The sequence below is a fragment of the Astatotilapia calliptera genome, chromosome 8 (assembly GCF_900246225.1).
Source record: "Astatotilapia calliptera chromosome 8, fAstCal1.2, whole genome shotgun sequence".
In the NCBI taxonomy this organism is placed as follows: Eukaryota; Metazoa; Chordata; class Actinopteri; order Cichliformes; family Cichlidae; genus Astatotilapia; species Astatotilapia calliptera.
Window position 1 is genome coordinate 8,391,928 of NC_039309.1, and position 19,642 is coordinate 8,411,569.

General features: G+C 40.1%; 3 protein-coding genes across 3 annotated transcripts in view; 2 read left to right on the forward strand and 1 right to left on the reverse strand.

Annotated features, from left to right (window-relative positions):
• The window catches only part of LOC113028193 (regulator of G-protein signaling 9-like), a 29,131-nt gene extending 12,339 nt beyond the window's left edge, over positions 1–16,792 (reverse strand). Inside the window, exon 1 of the mRNA XM_026178263.1 lies at positions 16,780–16,792. The gene's annotated coding sequence lies outside the window, so the exon portion shown is untranslated. The remainder of the gene's footprint in view (positions 1–16,779) is intronic.
• Positions 239–11,600, forward strand: LOC113028194 (guanine nucleotide-binding protein subunit alpha-13-like). The gene is made up of 5 exons (XM_026178265.1): positions 239–631; positions 1,672–1,898; positions 5,585–5,635; positions 7,704–7,904; positions 9,365–11,600. Exons 1-5 carry the CDS (start codon positions 241–243, stop codon positions 9,734–9,736), a joined length of 1,242 nt encoding a protein of 413 aa, XP_026034050.1. The 5' UTR covers positions 239–240; the 3' UTR covers positions 9,737–11,600.
• On the forward strand, positions 11,943–18,310 carry LOC113028192 (uncharacterized). Its single transcript, XM_026178261.1, has 5 exons — positions 11,943–12,383; positions 15,039–16,340; positions 16,662–16,772; positions 17,073–17,189; positions 17,275–18,310. Exons 1-5 carry the CDS (start codon positions 12,374–12,376, stop codon positions 17,301–17,303), a joined length of 1,569 nt encoding a protein of 522 aa, XP_026034046.1. The 5' UTR covers positions 11,943–12,373; the 3' UTR covers positions 17,304–18,310.
• The last annotated feature ends 1,332 nt before the right edge of the window (positions 18,311–19,642 follow it).

A 19,642-nucleotide genomic window follows, 5' to 3' on the forward strand; every position in this document is an offset into this window, starting at 1 on the left:
GAAAACTTTATGTATTTATTTTTTACTTTAATTATAGCCGTTAACGCCTATTAATTCTTTTTATAGTGTATCGTGCAATTAGACCTCTAAAACTTGAAAATGTATTCGCGTGTAAATTTCAGTATGCTGCTTATAAAGTTATTTTTGTGTGTTTCCATTCAAACGTAGCTACGGACAATATTACGTGTTTATGTGAGGCATATCCGCGTAAATAGCACAGTAGGCTGTGCCTTAAGATTGATGGTAAACAGTCAGCAGCGGTACTTCCTGAGTTTAGGGAAGGGGCTTGGTCCCGTGCCTGCGCCCGAGAACGCGCATCAAATTAGCATCGATGAAGTTTGTGCGAACATGGCGGATTTCCTGCCGACCAGGTCCGTGTTAAAAGTTTGTCTACCCGTCTGCCTGCTTAACAGCGGCGAGGTGGAACAGCTGAGAAAGTCCAAAGAGATCGACAGATGTCTCTCCAAGGAGAAAACGTATGTAAAACGGCTGGTGAAGATCCTTCTCCTCGGCGCTGGCGAGAGCGGCAAGTCGACTTTCCTCAAACAAATGCGGATCATCCACGGCCAGGACTTCGACCAGCACGCCCGAGAGGATTTCAGAGCAACGATTTACAGCAATGTTATCAAAGGTAACCTCGCTACCGAGGGCTGGAAACTTAAAGAGCGTGAAAATCGCCCTTTTTACTCGGTTAAAAGGCACTGGAAAGTTTCCACATCTGTTTAGCAGCGCTGGGCTGGGTGAGAGGACACATAAACAGTCTACATCTGCTCTCGGCACACCCATAGGAGCCTCGTTTGTCCTAAAAGCTTAACTTTTCTAGGGGTTTAGCATAGCTATACCAAATACAGCGAATCAAGTTTTTTGTGATATCTTTAACCAACACTACCCGCGGTTTTAAATCAGCTACAGGCAAGTTTTGTTGCTCAATAACTAAGCTCGGGATGAAGCTAATGGAGGGCAACCCGCCAGTGTAGTGTGCTGTAAGGTGTTCCTCTTTGTCCACGGACTGAATGAAAGAGAAATCTTTACGTTGGTGTTGTCCACGTTAAACAAAATCGTCTGTAAATACCAACAAGGCTCAAGCGTCGCTTTTTAATAGTCACGAAATTGTATATAACCCGACAGTTATTTCGGCCATTTTCAAAGTAAGGTGTTGGTGTGACCAGCACATCCTGTACATTTTTTTTAATGAATAAACAGTTTGAAATAAATGTAAATAATAGCTGTGAATACAGGGATTTCCCCGGATTATAATGTGGTTTTCGAAGCACATTTTCTTGTTATTTCTGGTCATTATGTCAGCAAAATGTGCTTTATTCTTGACTGAATGAAAGTTCAGTTAAAGAAAAATTGGGTAGAGTGATGGTTAGCACAAGGTGGTGATTTTCTTTTTCCTTTGAGGGGAGGCTAAGACCTCTTTGGTGGAAATTTTGTGTAAGCAGGAAAAACCCTGAAATCTGTCTAGTAACAGGGTTATGTTAATCATGTGCTACCTTAAAATCAACTCCACTTTTTCTTGCCCTATCATCATTTTTTTTGTATTTTATTTATTTATTTTTTAGACACAGCAGGCCTCCAAAGGACACAGGTGTTGGGTTACTTTTGTTTCACCTGCCCTTCTCACTACCCCTTTCCACTATTAAGTTGCCATCTGACTTCCTTTTCCAGGTATACGTGTGCTGGTGGACGCCCGTGAGAAGCTGCACATTCCGTGGGGTGATGAAGACAACCAGCCGCACGGCGACAACCTGATGGCGTTCGACACCCGCTCAGCCAAGATGACCAGTGGGCAGCTTGAGACATCGGTTTTCCTGGAGTACCTGCCCGCCATTAAGGCCCTGTGGGCAGACTCGGGCATACAGAACGCCTACGATAGGCGCAGGGAGTTTCAGCTGGTGGGTTAGAGCGTGCACACACACACACACACACACATATGCTGAAATGGCATAAATGACAGATAATGGTGGCCTAGTTTTGTCTGATAAAACGTTCTCAATCTCAGCTCTCTATCACCAGGTGCAATAAGGGTTTTCTGGTGTTTCTGAATGGGTTTTTCCAAAAAGTCATATTGATGAAAATGGCAGTGAAAACAGAAAGTGAAACTGACTTTTCAATTCATCCTCCCTTTCCACTCTCCCTGCATCTAATTCTTTAGTCTCTGGTGCTCTCTCTGTGCCGAGTGGTCAGACATGTGATTCAATAGGCTTCCTGTTTACACCTCTCCCAGCTGCGTATATCTTTTGGCTGTCAGTGTGGACGTCTTAACTCTGTGACGTTTACCCCAGAAGAGCAGATGTGGTCGGGAGTGCGTTCACATGTCCTTTCTGGGCTGTTGATATGCTCTTATTTTTATCTTTTATTACCGTAGCTTTAGGCTTTTTTTAAAAAATGACCAGCTGTCAGGGATTTTCCTGACTCAAAATAAGCCCCTTTCTCCCATGAGTGTAGCTTTACAGTTAAAGCACTGATTACTTTACATGATTTGACAGAAATCTGTGTATTCTGGCTATTTAATAAGCCAAAAAAATGCCAATTTTATCCAAGTAAATAATCCCCAATTAAGAAAACAGTGTGTTTGTCAAAAGGCTGGTGATTTTCCTGTGGCTCTTGCCAAAATGTTGTCTGTATAGGAATAACCCTGATTGCCCTGCCTTCATGTGACAAACTTAAACACTTCAGCAGTTAAGGGGCCCCCAACTGAGGACAGAATAAGGGCTGCGCTTCTCCAAGTGGCTTTCAGTAATGAAAAGCAGAAAATTACAATTTGCCAGTGGGTTGCATAAAACCAAACTTTCGTCAATGGCGTTTTGTTGCTCTGGCACACACACACTCAGCTTGTTGGTGCAAACCTTTCCAGACAGACAAGGAGAATAAGTGTGATCAGAGCAGGAATGTTGATCTGTAGTTAAACAGCTTTATGCTCACAAACAGATCCCTGGCTCTCCCACTCAGCGTTATTTGCACACAAACACTAAGAGTGTCACACACCTCGAGTTACACAAGGTCACACACACACTAACGTGCATAACCTATCTGTGTAAGAGTGTAAGTATTCATTTTGCAAATTGGCAAGTTCCTTTATTCCACCCGCCCACCCCCGAAATCTTCAAAAGCGTTAATTATCACGGAAAACATCGCACCTTTTAGACTTTTGAAGCTGGAGCTGTGCATTTAATAATGGAAGTGAGCTGTCACTTGGACTGATCATTCATATAAACACACAAATGTGACTCATTCGGTGACAGTAGTAAACGGAACAATGTAAGCAGCCTGCTATGGAAACAGCCTGTAACTGAAGAGCGGCAGGATCGCTGAAAGCCTGACTAGCTGTTCAGTTACTGGACGCTAGGTGTTGGTATCACAGAATCACTGTAGCCTAAGTGTGCTGCGAGGCGATCATCTGCGATACATCACAATATCTGTGAAAACGAAACAAGTGAAATCGCCTACATGTGTTGATAAAGATATTGATACCACAGATGGAAGCCATATAAAATATATTGTCCCATCCTTATTTCACATGTGCACATGTTTACAGATTAAAGCTCTTTGAATTTTGGCGGATTGGTTGAACAAACCAAATAGTTGGTCACCTGTCACTTCAACCCACTCTGGAAAATGAGGTGACATTTTATAGACTAAACAATTGATCAGAAATAGCTTTGAGCCTTTATTTGTTGTGTAATATCAGTGGAGGGTCAATGGACCACAGACACAGGGCTACACACACACACACACACACACACACACACACATTACTGCACAGCCAAGACAGTTAGTTTATAAAAAAAAATAAAAAATTAATTCATATGTGACAATTCATTGTTCTAGGGTACAAAGTGAAACAGTATTTGACTTTAATTAAAAAAAAAAAGCATTATTTTAGGGTCAAAAAAGTCTCTGTATATGTATTAAAATCAATGTATGTACAGAACAGAGTAGTTTTTGTCAAATGTCCATCTTTTATAAAACCAACCACACATTTTGAAAAGTGTTTGGGATGTTTTGGGTTCTTTTTGCCTTTTCTCTTATATTAAAATAAACTTATTATTGTTAGATGTCTTGAAATGAAACTGAATATCAATTGCAAGCTTACAGTGTACAAAACCTTAATATTAAGTTTTAATGGTGAGTACACTGTAAACCCTGAGGGCAAAATTAATTCTGTTGGGAGCTGTTAAAATTTTTTTCCTTCTCTAAGAAGAGATTTGTGTCATTTGCAGCAGATTACCCAGAATCCCCTCGTGTTGACCGTGCCCCATTTAAGCATTTGCATCACAAATCGCACGTGCCTTCAGGCCTGGTTGTAATTATCATGTTTAAAAAAGCACACACACACGTAGCGCTGTGAGTATGCACATGGCTTCTCTCACTTCCTGCAGTGCAGACGTCAGCGTTGCTCGTTACAATAGTCTTAATCTTTTCATCGGAGATTCTGAGATTCATAGTATTAGAATTATTTAGTCACATCTTCCTTTAATGTAAGTGTCGGTTCAGATGACATATTGCTGAGTTTCAGTTTTGCTTCTGCAGGCGTTGTCATGCCTCAGCAGGGAGAACGCAGAGTGATTGCGCTTCTTGTTTCTCTTCTCCTTTTTAAAAAAAAAAAAACAGGAAAAAAAATCTGACTTGATTTTTGATTATTTCAAAACCAACCAAACCCTTCTTAGTTATGAGCTCTTTTTACTCGGGCGGAGTCGGATGTGAAATCAGAAAAGTAGCTTTTTCTTCATTTAACTCTAGTAGAGCGCCACACCATTGGGCTCCTCCCTTGGGTAATCCTAGCCGTGCACATACACACACACACAGAAATGCACACACACAATCACAGGTTTTTCAGGTCAGGTTAGTTGTTTTTTTTTTACCTAAAGATCAAAAGGTGACAAGAAGAAGAAGCTGGGGTGGGTAATGCTCGTACATGGTGGTAAGAGAGAAATACAACCCAATCGCTGCAACTGGGAACATTTAAATGCCTATCGTGTCATTAATGCAAAATACATGCAAAAAACAAAACAAAAATCCCCTGTGCAAGTGTAGTGCGTTGCAGTAGAGGCGCTGCAGGTCACAGGAAAGACGATGGGTTAAATCTGTTTTTCTTTTTGCACACAGTGTTTTGGTTTATGTCGAGTGCAGGACCCGCACCAGCTCACAGATAAAGGAATGCATCTCAGTCCTGGCAGCCCCGTGTCTGGTCTTGCACTGCCTGCACAAAAGCAGTGTCGAAAAAGTCTTGGGAAAAAACTCAAATAAAACACTTCTAACCACGCAGACACACACTAACCAACACTTCTGAATACATCAAAGACACACTTAGAAACACGTGTCACAGTCTTACTAAATAATGCGCATCCTGCCTCAGTACCTCAGAACAGACTCTGCTCTGGGGCAGACACGGGAGAAAGAAAAAAGTCAGGTTACTTCTGTCTGTGTGGCAGCTAAACACTCTCCCCACTAGTATCTCAGCGCCTTTTCCACTTGCAAACATATTGCTGCAAAATGTTTTCTGCTGATTGTGGTAAAAATGACAGAACCTAATTAATTGTGTAGAATTAACAGAAATTCCTCCTCTGTCCTGTCGCAGGGTGAGTCAGTGAAGTATTTCTTGGATAATCTGGATAAGCTCGGCGAGCTGGTAAGTTGTTTCTGCTTGTACTCTTTGTGATAATCAGACTTGTGCATGTTATAGTTAATACTGCAACATGTCCAGACAATTAAAGGTTACCTTAGAAATGACTAAGGTGGTTGCTTGCCGCAGATAATGCTGGCATTTTGTGAAAGAAGCTCCTTATATTTAGTTAAGCTCAATTTTTTTTCAGGTGTTTAAAAGTTTAGTTAAAAAAAACATCAAGATGAACACACTAAGCAAGTTCAAACAGTTTATAAACCCTTAATATTAAGTCTAAAGTCCAAAACTTGAGGGCGTTATTGAGAGTAAATCAGGGTTTTTCCTTTATTAACATGAGAGATATTTTAACCGCTCCCAACTGAGTTTTAACAATACTTCCTTTTTTCTGACATCAGCATGCTGGAAGTTGAATTGTTTTTCAGATTTCTGTGCATCATAAACACATCCTTTTTACATTGAGGACATTAAGTGTTTATACTTGTACTATTATTTACAAACACACATGCTTATGCTAACATCTACAATGTTACTGTCTTCATGAGGTTTGTATGCGTATGTTTGTTTTGTAAATTTAATTACACTTTTATTACCAAGGTTGTGCTTACAGGTGGTGTAAGCACAAAGGCTGCTGTATTCTTTTAGATGCGTCTTTCATGTTGTGCTCTTCAATACAGCCACCTTTAGTATGAACTCGATACATAAAGTCCAGCCTTTTCTGCTCATTTCCAGCACCACCTTTTCAGACTCTACTAGAGTAGCTTTGCATGATTCATATTAAAAATAATCCTTATACTGTGCTCACTCAGATCTGTATGTCTGGGATGACAAGATTAAGGTGGTGTCACATCTTGATGATGTCAACCAGAACTAGGAGAAGAAAAAAATGCCATGCCATTGTCATGTTTACTGCAAGCTTCCATCATATCAGTTTACATATCACAGAAAATGGACAGAGGCTTAGCAGGTTCACCTTATATGTGTTTGAATGAATATAATGTTGCATGCACACACATCCTCATAGCTTTTGTAAATGCTATGAAGCTAAAAAGCTAGTTTTGTTTCTGTGGGTGTGTGTATGTTAACTTCACTCCTGTGGCTGACCTCAGGCTTTTTTTTGTTTATTATAGAAATACACGCACACACAGTTGCAAACCACAGTGTCCTCATTACAAATGGGCACATTTTGAATGGGCGCTACTAACATGAATGAAATCCCCCCCCTAAATGTATAATCAAACTCATAATGACTGTTTTCATAATGGAGTTGCTGTGTTTTCTTTCATCACCATTTTACAAACAGCATCCATTTGTGGGTGTTTGTGTTTAGTATATGAACATAATATTCATTTCAACTCTTTGTGCTGTCAATTGTAGCTGTGCTAGTTTCTCTCCTCCCTGTTTCACTCTGTGTATGAGTCTTTTTTTATTTGGTAAGACACGTTTAAAATGCTCAAGTTATTTTTTTAAACAGAACACACCTAGCCTGCATCTGGAGCCGTCCCCTCTATTAAGCAGTGAATCTGAACCTGCTAAAGCCAGTTTAACAATGATTACAAAGATGATTAGCTTGTATACAGAGCCTACCCAAGCTTCCTGGTGATTTTCAGTTGAAATATCCACCTTTAGATTCAGCTCCTCCACAGAGCCACAGAGGTTACAGCAGAAGCAGATGTTAAACTTATTATGTCAAACCTTTACTTTCATTTTCTACAAAATGCTGACCTTCCCATCGATTGCTTTCTGTGGGAAATCCCCATATTTGTGAATATTTACGGAATCGTTTTTGTGTAGTCTTAAACTCTGCTGTGTTTTCCTCAGCGCTCATAAGTGTGTCATTTCCAGTCTTGCTTTTGCAGGACCCAAAGTTAGAGCTGAAGAATAAAACACATTTCTAGTATTTACAGATGAATTGGCTGCTAGTTTGAACTTTGTTATGTGTCTGGTGTTTCTTCTTCAGTCTGCAAACAAATCCTGGTTTGGAAAGGATTTTCTATCAAACGGTTAGGTGGAAATGAGGACAAATGGTATTTTTGTCTCAATAATTAAAAGTTTGTCTTTCTGCCTCTCCTGCTAGGATTATCTTCCCACTCAACAGGACATCCTGCTGGCTCGTAAACCCACTAAGGGCATCCATGAGTATGACTTTGAGATCAAGAATGTTCCCTTCAAGATGGTGGACGTGGGAGGGCAGCGATCCGAGCGGAGACGCTGGTTTGAGTGTTTCGACTCAGTCACCTCGATCCTCTTCCTCGTCTCCTCCTCCGAATATGACCAGGTAAAAAAATTAAAGTAAACACCGCTGCTGCATCAGATGCAGAAAGAAACCATGGCATCTCATTTCCTGCCACTCACAAGCAAGCACGCTCAATACAGATAGGATGATAAGAAGCACATTAACCAGTTTGTTCTTGACAATAATGTGTGGTAACTTTTGATAACGTTTCATTGATGCTTCTGCTTGTGCAGCTGCAAGACTTTCCTTAAGACAAATTAATTATTTGAGTTTCTAACTAAAGCTCTGATTTGACCACCACTTAGATGTGCAAGTGACAACTTTGGTTCATTTATTTGCTAGTCGTGCTGTATTTATTTACCATGTTTCCCCTTCCGTCCTCAGTATTCTAGCGACAGGCTGATGTGAATCCCCAAAATGTGACTGATATGTTTAAATGGGCACCAACAGCATGAATCGGTCTGTTCTTCATCACATTTACAAGGCTCAGTTCGGGGGGTTGTGGTTTGGTACTTTTTCAGAGCGGTGGGAAAACAGTGAGAAGACTTGCAAGACAACATTTTACAAGTACACATTAAATTGTGATGGATTGAAGTATTTACACAAACGAGAGGCTGAAATGTCCAGCAGAAACTTGATTCGAAGCTCAGAGCAGATGTAAGGTTTGCTTTGCTGCTAACTTTACACAAACTGAAATTATCTCAAGCATTAATGGAGCCGACTAACTTCTGATTGGTTGTCCCTCGTATACAAAAGGCTTGAATGTCAGGCAGGTATGGCTTCTTTGAGAGAACCATTTAGAAGATTTTTCACATGAAAAGACCCAAGATTAGGAAAAAACCTGTCTGAAACTGAGTGTTTACAGCAGTCTGAAGCCGAATTCCTTGATGATATTTAATATGAGTGAGTTTTATGAGTGTCCACCGTTATAACAGTATATAAATGGCTGAAAATAAGGATGAGAATGGGTCCCCTTTAAGGATTCCAATGGCATTGCTTTCTTAATGGTTGAATGTGGAATCAAGCTGCTTGAAAGCAGATGGAAGAATTATTTGCCTCTGATTGAACCATCTCAAGTGTTTTACCATCATAAATATGTTTTCTGGGACTTAACCAACTTCATTTTAGCTATGCTGGCCCCTAGTTTCAAGTCCCTCACTGTTTTCCTCATTTTGCTGTAACTGACTTAAAAAAACAAGCTCTTGTTTGATTTGCCCTGTGCAACATACCAACTGTTGTTGTAAGAGCCATGCAATAGCAGGCTAACCCAAATAGCCTAGTTTTTTTTGGGGGGGGGTTTTCTCGTTTTTTTTTTTTTTTTTTTTTTTTAAACCTATTGCACACCATAAAACCACAGTTTTAATCCAAATTGACTTTGGTTAACAGGAAATGCTATTAAAAGGAAGCTTATGAATACCTGACAGGATGTAACATGTACAGGTTAAAGGATTTACACCATCCGTACTGGCAGTAGTATTTAATTGTTCCGTCATCTATTACAGGTGCTGATGGAGGACAGGCAGACCAACCGGCTCCGTGAATCGCTCGACATCTTCGAGACCATCGTCAACAACCGTGTCTTCAACAACGTTTCGATCATCCTATTCCTCAACAAGACGGATCTGCTGGAGGAGAAAGTGAAAAACGTTCCCCTCAAGGACTACTTTCCCGAGTACAACGGACCGGAGCACAGCCTGCCGGACGTCCAGGCGTTCATGGTGGACTGCTTCCGGGCCAAGAGGCGCGACTGTACTCAGAAGCCCCTGTACCACCACTTCACCACCGCCATCAACACGGAGAACATCAGGCTGGTGTTTCGGGACGTCAAGGACACCATCCTGCACGACAACCTCAAACAGCTCATGCTCCAATGACCTCTGACAACCTGTGAAAATGGAGGACCTGAACAGGGACAGACCACCCCCTCGCTCATGAAGAGGACTTGGGAGAGAGAGCAGCATCAGAAGAATCCGATGAGACGTCAGCATTCTTCTTCAGACATTTTATATTAGTTTTTACTCTCCTCTTTGAAGAGTTGTCCCTCTTGTAAGTTCAGGATTTGTTTGAGGAACGAGTAAGCCGTGCACGCCGTGGTAATATAAATGGAGAAGAAGCCTCGTTTGGATCTTGGATGACATCTGAAACCTGCTGCTTCACCTCCTCTGTCCTGAGCTCTGCATTCACAGCACGAGTTACTGGGGCTATTTTCTCACAAGGTGTCATTGCTGGCGCCAGCAAAAGGTTTTCCAAAATGAGACGCACGGCTTCCAAACAAACGCAGGAATTAATCTAAGTAACGTTTAATTACCAGTACTGTGTGTGAGAGTTGATTTGCCGAGCACTGAATTCATCTAGTCCAAATTTACTGTTACGTCTGTTGAAAGTTGTTGCGAAGTCATTTTAGTCACATTTGGCGGTCATCAGCTTTTCTTTTTTTTTCCATTTCAGATCAGCAGGTTTAACGCCCGCGATCAGAAGTGAAGACGTAGTAGAATTACAGTTAAAGATTTGAGGAGTGAACTGGCTCCAGCACTGGCACCTTGTTTTGCAGAAAACTGCTTGACGAGGGCACAACCACAACAGACTGAACCTTTTATTTCCTTTGATATAATTTCTTAAGACTTAATCACTATTTAAATGTTGCTTTATTATTAAATCTTTAATCAGATAATTAAGATGCCAGTTTCCGTATAAATTGTCCCTTATTTCTGGGTGTTCAGAGGGTAAAAAGATTACCTTCTTAGGCAGGTGTGCCACTTAGTGAACATGCAGTCCACTGTTTTCTCAGGGTTGAATCAAAACCGGTGTCGATGCTGATGTAATTGTTGATGAGCTAACTGAATATTCTGATTCTGATTATTATTATTTTTTATTTTTATTTTTTAATTCTGAGTGGTGCGACTCAGCCAGGCCTCCCTGCCGTTAGCCGGGTGGTGTTTAGCACCGTATCCTCCTGGCTTTGACCACTGACATTGACCCAGAACCCCCAGCTCCTCCCTTTCTTTGTTTCCATCTGTGATTAGATGCCTTGTAAAGGGACAGTCCTCCCCTGTTTGCCTGAATCATGAATGTGTGTTAATAAATGTACAGAGATTTGCTCTAGATTGCTTGAATATACTATAACCAATATTAATGTGGTAAGATATAACCCATTATGTGAGAATATCTGTGTTGGCACTGACTCCAGGCATCTCTGAAAACCCCTTGAACATTTTTTTTCCTTGTGTTGTTTAGATTTCCCTCAAAACTACATTTTGAATTATATGTGACCAAAAAAAAAAAGACAAAAGCTTGAATACTTTTGTTGGTGACCGTATTCTGGTCTGGGCCGATCTTTGTTAGATCACCATTTCCAGGCACTGTTAAAATCTCTGCTTCTCTGCCAAAAAATCACCCTGTGCTTTTTCAGGACTGTGCACACTGACCGTGTCCAGTTTTACTCCAAAAATGCAGCTCGTGAGAGTTTCACTTTGCTTCCAGCCCTGGCTTTGTAAATACTGTAATCTGTTGCCATGTAAATAATATCCAGGTTTATCTCCTATATGTAAATGGTTGTAGAAATGGCTGACTTTTTTCCCATCCCGATTTTTTTTGCTTTTTCAAATCACAGCTTTTCCAATGAAGATGACTTTTTGATGTAGTGTATTTGTTTTCCATCACGGCTTGTTTTTGAAATTCTTGCTTGTGTTGTCTCTCATGCCAGTCTAACCTTCTCAATAAAATCCACTTTTCTACTTATGTCTTGCTCTCTTGATATGTTTGCTTTTTTTGAATAATTTGGTTCATTGTGAATCGTGAGGTGCCATTTTATGCCTGAAAAACTTGATTTTATTGTCTTTGGAAATTCACTGTGAATTTTTTTGAGGTGCAAATTGAAACCTGGGTTCTTTACCACTTAGACCAAAATCTAATGATTAACAAAACACGAGGACCACGTGTTACGTAGATAAACCTTACTGTACCGCTAAGACGTCTTTTTTTCAGTACTCTGCCAGAAAAATACGTAAGCATTTCTGCGGATACATAGTTTCCGACGCCTCAAGCGTACCTGTGAAACGTTTAGTGGTTATTTTGACTTCATCCAAAAATGCGTCGGCATGTTTGGGGACTTCAAAAGGCGGAAGTGGGGAGGAGTGAATCATAAAGTCGACGCAACACACCCACCGAGCAGATCCCTGCGTGTTCGTACAAGACTTTTATCTGTCACAGCAATGTAACGGGCTGTACCGTTATAAACCACATCCAAGGGGTGTAATTTTAAACTAGGGCGTCAATATATTGATGATTTTACGATAACTTTTGATTTTACATTCAGGCTTCGAACTCGCTACCTAAAAGCGGGGTCTTTCACTTCACCGTCGCGACTCTGAGAACTTACTTAACCGAAACTGTTTAAAAGTGACACTCCCGCGTGTAAATGTGATAATTACTGACGCTTCACCTTAGCGCTGTAACTTTGCTGCTCTGAGTCATGCTTTCACCCGATTGGCTGTTTGACAGGCGCGTGCGAAATGAGCTGTGGTAAGTGTCACACAACTGTAATTCAGAATAGCGGAAAAAAGACGTGATATAATAACGACCAATATATTAATTTGCTGAATTATAAAAATATGTTTATAGCTTCGTCTAGAAGCCAGGGTGACAAACATAAGACCCGGGGGCCAGAACTGACCCACCAAAAAGTCCAATCCGGCCCACTGGACCTCTATGTAAAATGTGAAGGAGGTCATAAAATTTGGACTTTCAACTATATTTTCACAAATTACGCAGCTGATGCTATAAGCCATTTGTGCTACAAGAAAGTAATAAAGTAACAAACACAAGACAGAAAATGTCCAGTTTCTTCACTAACTACTAGAAATTTCTGTTTTTATTTCAAATGTGTCTTCAGTAAAATAAAGGACATTTTCTGTAAATTAACAAAAACTTTCTCTTTATAATTACTGGTAGCTGGTCAATGAGCTACCAGAACTTTTCCTGTAATTTTACACATTCATATCTTGCAATTTAGGTGTGAAGAATCATGCTGACAAACATGTCCTTATCATGTACAGTATATAAACTAATGCATACTGTTGAAATTACACTTCTTTTTAATAAATCGAGATATCCCAGGAATTAAATGTGCAGTTAAACTACTTTACAATGACAGAAAAGGGATTTTCACAGTTCTAGCTAATTTCAAAGTGGCCAGTATGCGTCCCTTGATGTAAAATTGATCTAGAGACTAGGTATCAACTATATGGCCTGTTGGCCAGACGTAGGTCCAAAAAGCTCCAATTCAGCCCACTGGATGGCTTTGGAAAATATGGACACTTCAAATAAAGATTATAAAGTCCTTTATTTCTTGCAGCTCTTACAATTTTTTTAAATCAGCATTTCTTTGTAATATGGAAAAGTTGAGATGTTTTGTTAAATAAAATTGCGCTTATTTTTCTGAGGGATTTTTCTTATCTCAGGGAAAACAAGGGTAACTTTCATAGTGCTGAAAGTTGAACAAAAACAGTTAAGGCTTCACTGATCTAGCCTATTTAACTTGAAATTTGGTTGTATGTGCCCCATGATAAGCTCGACACCCCTGGTCTAGAGAACCTATTATTCAGGTGACAAGGTCACCCTTGTAACTACCTTACATTTCCCATTAATCGGGTAGTCTTCAATGCAAAGCAGTATTTTATTGACACTCAATTATGGGTCTGAATGTCATGGTAGTTTTGGGCTTTTAATTTCACTATTCCATTGACTTTGTGCAATATACTAGTACCACTGACAGCTTTCTAAGGTCAGAAAGTTTCATCTTTACTTCTTCAAACACTGTGGGTCAGTCTTTCTCTCATCTGACCATAAAACCTTTCTCACATTTCGTTTGTCCTTGTGGGCAGCTGCAAATTTCAGTCAAGCTTGACGGTTTTTATTTTGGAGCAGGGGCTTCTTTCTTGGTTGGCACGCTCTCAGTCCATAGCTATGTAAAACTTGCTTCACTGTAGACAGTGACACTGGTGCTGCAGTTTCAAGTTAATTGCAGGCTTGAGCCTTGTTGGTTCCCAGGTTGTTCCTGAACATCCCAATTAATTACATCTTATCTGAGGAGGACAGTTTGGGTAATCTTCCAGACGTTGGCAAAGTGGTGGCACATCCAACATGTACAATTGTCTTAACTGATGATTTTGGGATCTGCAGCTGTTTAGAAATTGCTTCAAGAGATCTTCCCAACTTGTTTAAATCTAAAATTGCCTTTCTGAGATCTTCACCAAGTTCTTTGGACTTTCTCATTCAATGAGTGCTGTCAAAGAAATCCATTTTATGCTGGCAGACAAGTTACCAGTTGTACTGTATGTATACTTTTAACCCTGTGTGGATTAGAGAAAATGCAAAGTAAAGTCAGACCTGTGCACTTATGTATTGTTTTTAAAGTTATTAAAGATGTATGTTGTATAACCATGCTACTTTGGAAAAAGTTAAGTTAAAAGTCGAAAATTACCACGACATCAATGCCCATGATGTGTAGATGTAAACTTCAGACCACAACTGTACGTGTGACATATTTTGAATGCAAGGTGTGTTAAACATGTAGATTGGGAACCAGAAGAGGTGTCGGCCCACCAAAGGAACCAATCTTTCCAAGTGGACTGCTCTGCGAGTGTAAAAATGTAGTGACATTTTAATTTTAGTTATTTTTGTTCCTAATGGCTGACCTTAACTTATTCTTCTTTACAGTAAAAGAAAGGATAGGTATTCTGTTTTGTGCAGCTGATTTTCTGGTCTACTTAACATCAAAATGGACTTTATTTAATTATTTTAAAAAAACCCAACAACCTCAAAAGCAATTGGTGCAGTGGTTAACACTGTTGCCACACAAAAATAAGGTTCTTGGTTTGCACGTCCTGGTTGGGTCGGGGGTTGGGTGATCCAGTTTCCTCCTACGATCGTGCATGCATGTTAGGTTAATTTGTGATTCTAAATTGTGTATGAGATCATAATCAGTATGTTTATGCACACATAGCTGGTGCTTGATATGATTTTCTTTCTTTAAAGATGAAATTGTTCATATAAAGCTAAAACTATACCTTATTTATATTCAGCCATTATGTCCTTCCAACACATCTTCACTGGTCATTCTATGTTTGCCCTGGAAGTCCCATTTTGACCCGTTCTCTGTCACCCACCCACCCACAGAGGTGTGTCCATTCTGCGGGAAAACGTACAAAAGGTTGAAGAGCCACTTGCCACATTGCAAGGCAGCTGCTGCCTCTAAAGCGCCACCATCCAAACCAGATGTCACAGCAAACCAGACAGCATCGTCTTCTCAGCTGGACTCGGTTTTGTCCAGAGCAACAGCAAAGGGAAGGAAGTCATCATCATCAGTCATAACAGATCTACAAGGACAGACGCGTAAAAGGGACACAGCATCAGGACCATCAAATGCGACATCTTCATCACCACGAACATCATCATCCATGACATTACTTTCACCAACTAAGAAGAAGAAACAAAAGCTGGTTGATCAAATAAAGACAAGCACCCTTTTGTTATCTCCATCTCCAGCTCTGCCCCCCACCACTTCTAAACCAAAAAAGAAGAGTCTCCGTGCATTGATAGAAGCTGCTAAGTATGACCAAATTACAAAGGAATCACTAAAGGTGTCTGAAACAGAACCAACTCTAAGCTCCAGAAACACAGCTCAGACAGAGCCCAAAACTATCTCAGGCAAAGACTATGCCCATCTGTCTGCAGACGCTAAACCCAAAGATGCACCTAAGAAGACACCAAAGACAAAGAATCATGTTAATCAGATGCTTTCCACAACCAAACAGAGTGAAAGTAGCACAAAATTCCCAGAGAAAAGACACAAGTTTTCGGAGGATGGCAAGCAGGAGATTGAGGATTCATCCATGAATAATTTTGTTTTGAAGTTAGGAAATGGCCACCAGGCAAAGATCACCCTCCAGGATGTTAAAGCCACATTAGGCCGAGCTAGATCGCCTCGTCAGTCCAGCAGGCCGAGCATCCTGAGCCAAATTCAAACTAATGACAACCTGTGCAGTAAAATCAGAGTCGATACGGGTGTTGGACCAGCTCCACTTTTAGAAGATAATCAAAAGTATGTTGCAACTCAGTCTGATGAGCTGCTGAGCCCTAGCCCACAACATGCAGGCCTAAAATCAGATAAGAAAATAACCTCAAAGACTAAACAACTGGCTTTAGTCCCTCTGCGAGATGTGCCAGAATCAACCCCTACTACAGCTCCCTTCCTGCGTGCGTCATCTCAGCAGTGGCAAGCTATGCCTCCTCCAGTCAACCTGAATGAGGGGCTGAAGGTGAGCCATCACATGACAGGCCTCCTCACAAAATCGGCACCAGTGGGTCAGTTTTCCAGCCTTCTTTCCCCTCTTGTATCACAAAGTCTGCCAGTGAACGTGGAGACAGTGGAGAAGCCTGAGGTCAGGAAGCAAAGCACTGCTGAAAATCCAAACAAAGGTAAGTATTTGGAAATAATTGTATTCCAGCCAAAATGTATACAGACCTGATGGTCCGGATTCTTTCCCTGTCTGACTTACAAAATAATATAATTAATGAATTATATTCAGACATTTGAACAAGTCACTTTGTGGCTCACCGCACTGTGTTAGGCGTTTTTCACAGATTTTATTGATAAAGTAGTTCATAAATGAAGAAAAATTATTGCCATATATTGTCAGTTTTACTGGGCCAGTACCAATAATAAAGACTTTGGAATAATATTCAGCTCGATTGTAGTGTTTCAGCTTCCTGATTCTCTGTCGGTGTCATGGATTACAGGAGCTCTGACACACCGGAGTCTTGGACAGGTGAGACTGAGGGAATTACCTAAATGGCTTGCCTGCAAAGCCCCAAGCCATCCAAAAGATGCTGTGGGAATGTTGCAAAGAGGTCAGTATCTCTCTCTCACACACACAGAGAGACACAGTATTTGTGCTACTCACAGCACAAAAGCCGTCCTCCCATTTGTTTGTCTGTCACTTCTAACTTCCTGTAACAGTGTTATCTCTCAGAAATGAGGTTTTATTGAACATTGTAGATGCTTGTAGTCAGATGTTACCTCAGAACAAAAGCATTATAGCCAACAGCTGTTAGCAGCTGCTTAATATCTGCTATACAGATGTGAGATTGGTGTCTATTCTTTAAGATTTCTGTGCTTGTCCTTTCTCAACTCTTCTGTGCGTGATTCAGGCTGGCAGTGGTATTACAGGCGGTATATTGATGTGAGGAAAGGAGGTGTAGGTGGACTGGGCATGTTGTTAGCAGGATACTGCGTGCTCAGCTACATCTGGAGTTACCGCCACATAAGTAAGTGTGTTTTACTAAGTGTGTGCTCCATTTAACTGATGGATTTGGAGATAAGCTGGTTTTCTTTTTTTTTTTCTTTTCCCAGAGCTTGATCGCTGGAGGAAGTATCACTAAGGGTCAAGGAAAGATACTTGAAGCAGCAGCATTGACAGAGAAAAGTCTCAGAACTTCAGGACTCCATATGATGAATTTGCACAGCATTTATAACTGAGAAACTGGTACCGTTACTTGTCAGCATGTAAGCCCTTCCCTTCAGCCAATTTTGTGTATTCTGTCACCAGCATATATTGTGGGAGCACTATATAGTAAATGATAAATAGTGAAGTAAGTGCAAAAGTGCCTTAAACTGAATTCTTTGTAGTGACCATAAGTGTACAACTCTTCTGGTTGGAAAACAAGTACAGGTGTATAGAAGTCTATGTCAATTCTCCAGTGAGTTTAGGGTCTCAGTAGCTAGTTTCAAGCTTGATTGAATGCAACATGCTTATTTTTTTAATTAAATGGTCACTTCCATATAAGCATACAGTTCCCCCTCAATTCAACCCCAGATACACTCATGACAACAGGACAAATGCTCATCTCTAAGCTTCACATTGGGACTGCGTTGACTTCATAGTGCTTCTAGAGTTTTTCTAGAAGCAAGTCTTGCCGTTGGGTTCTTGTTTGGGCAGTTTCATTTCAGTGGTCACTGGGACATAAAACTGCATGTGTGGTATCACCAGTCAGATCTGATAAAACTGGCTTAATCCTGATGACTTTTCCCCAAAATAAGCCTTTTTTGTTTCCCCATTTGTCCTACTACCTTGTTTGCTTTTGCTGAATTTTCCCAGATATTTATATTTAGAATTGGGTGTCGTGTGTTTCTTTCAGTCTCTCTGGTTGTCCATCTTTTGTATAAAATCTAAAAGCATATGTTTTGAAGACAGACTGAATGATTATGAATTTTCCTAATTAAATGAATTGCAAATGAATACAAAACTAAAACATGTAACTTTCTATCTCTAGGTGACCAGGATAAGAGTTTCATTCTTATCTGTATAAGGTTTCTAAAATGAAAGCTTGTCATGCTAAATTGTATTATTTTTATTTTGCTTATGTTTTTGTATGTTTCTTTTATTATTCCTGTCTTATTTATTTCATGGAGAAAATGTTAAAAAAAACAAGTATTTGCTTTAAAAAAAAACCAGCTTTTTTAAGGGTCAAAACATTTTTCCTCATCAGTGACCACTGTGTGCTCCAGACATCCACTAGCTGTCACTGTTGGGTTATGTTACTTGAACCAAAGGGGGCTGGGCAGTCTAATGTCTGCTGTGCAGTTTTCTCAGCTCTTTTGTGTAGAGGCATCGGTGCTGGAGTCCATAAAAGGATTAAAGAGAACCAACAGATTTCTAACTTGATAAAATATTACTTTGGCAGCTGTGATGCAGAGAAACATGAAATCTAAATGTCATGACATCAATGAAAAGATCATATCTGTGCAGCAGAGGGTAACAAATCTGGTTTTCCTTTGCCACTGCTTCCTCTGTCACATGATGTGATTATGCATGCTTAGTCCATCAGTGCCAGTGTGTGAACCCTCACAGAATAGCAATGGAGGGAAATTGAAGGTTTTCAGCCGGACTGGACCACTTCCTTTTTTTTTTTTTTTTTTTTCTCTTTTGTTCCTTGTTGTACACAAAATTAATTCATTGTTGAATCTCCTAACTGCTGTATTGAACAAATACAAATAAAGAAACAACAGCATTTTCTTTTGTAATGACTTTACTGACACTGCTTCTTAGTCAACACAATAAAAAATAATTTTCTTACGTTTTTTTCTTTACATTCTCTTTTTCTTCGTACAAAAATTATAAATATTTTGTGTCTAACTTTTTTTATACAAAACAACAAACTATACAAATCAAATGGGACAATAAACAATGAAAATGAAGGCAGAAAACGCATCTCTGCACAAAAAAAAAAAAAAAAAAATGATGATGATAGGGGAGAAAAAGCACAGTTTGTTCCTACCAGGCTCTCAAGACCATGATATGCATTCTGATAACACAATGGTTTACAAACACTGGGTATGTCCCTACTTTGAAAGCCTAAAGTGAACATCCTTGTAGATATAAGTGCTATAGAGGCACAAAATCTTGCAGCAGTCGCTTGGAGGAGCAAATGCAAAATCTCACTTGACCCTCACTTGTCATTTGAGATTTGCTTTCAAAGCAAACAGCCCAGTTTTTCTCGGAAAGAAGAGGTCTGCAAGAGCTGAGGCAGAGATGCAGGCAGGCTGCCATGGCCACTGGCACTTAAATTAAAAAAGGGTCTTCTATCATCCCATATGAAAGGCCTTCAGTCTGTTTGTGTGGTCTATTAGCAAGCATATTTCACATACATGCTCATAGGAGAAAGGTGGTGCTGTCCAGAATCAACCCTGAGAGCATTTAATGCATTTAATCAGGGCTTTT

Coding starts and splice junctions, on each gene's coding strand:
- LOC113028194 (XM_026178265.1), top strand. CDS start 241: ATGGTAAACAGTCAGCAGCGGTACTTCCTGAGTTTAGGGAAGGGGCTT. Junction 1,899..5,584: donor GGCGCAGGGAGTTTCAGCTG/GTGGGTTAGAGC, acceptor GTCCTGTCGCAG/GGTGAGTCAGTGAAGTATTT. Junction 7,905..9,364: donor CCTCCTCCGAATATGACCAG/GTAAAAAAATTA, acceptor CATCTATTACAG/GTGCTGATGGAGGACAGGCA.
- LOC113028192 (XM_026178261.1), top strand. Junction 16,341..16,661: donor TGCTGAAAATCCAAACAAAG/GTAAGTATTTGG, acceptor CATGGATTACAG/GAGCTCTGACACACCGGAGT. Junction 17,190..17,274: donor CTGGAGTTACCGCCACATAA/GTAAGTGTGTTT, acceptor TTCTTTTCCCAG/AGCTTGATCGCTGGAGGAAG.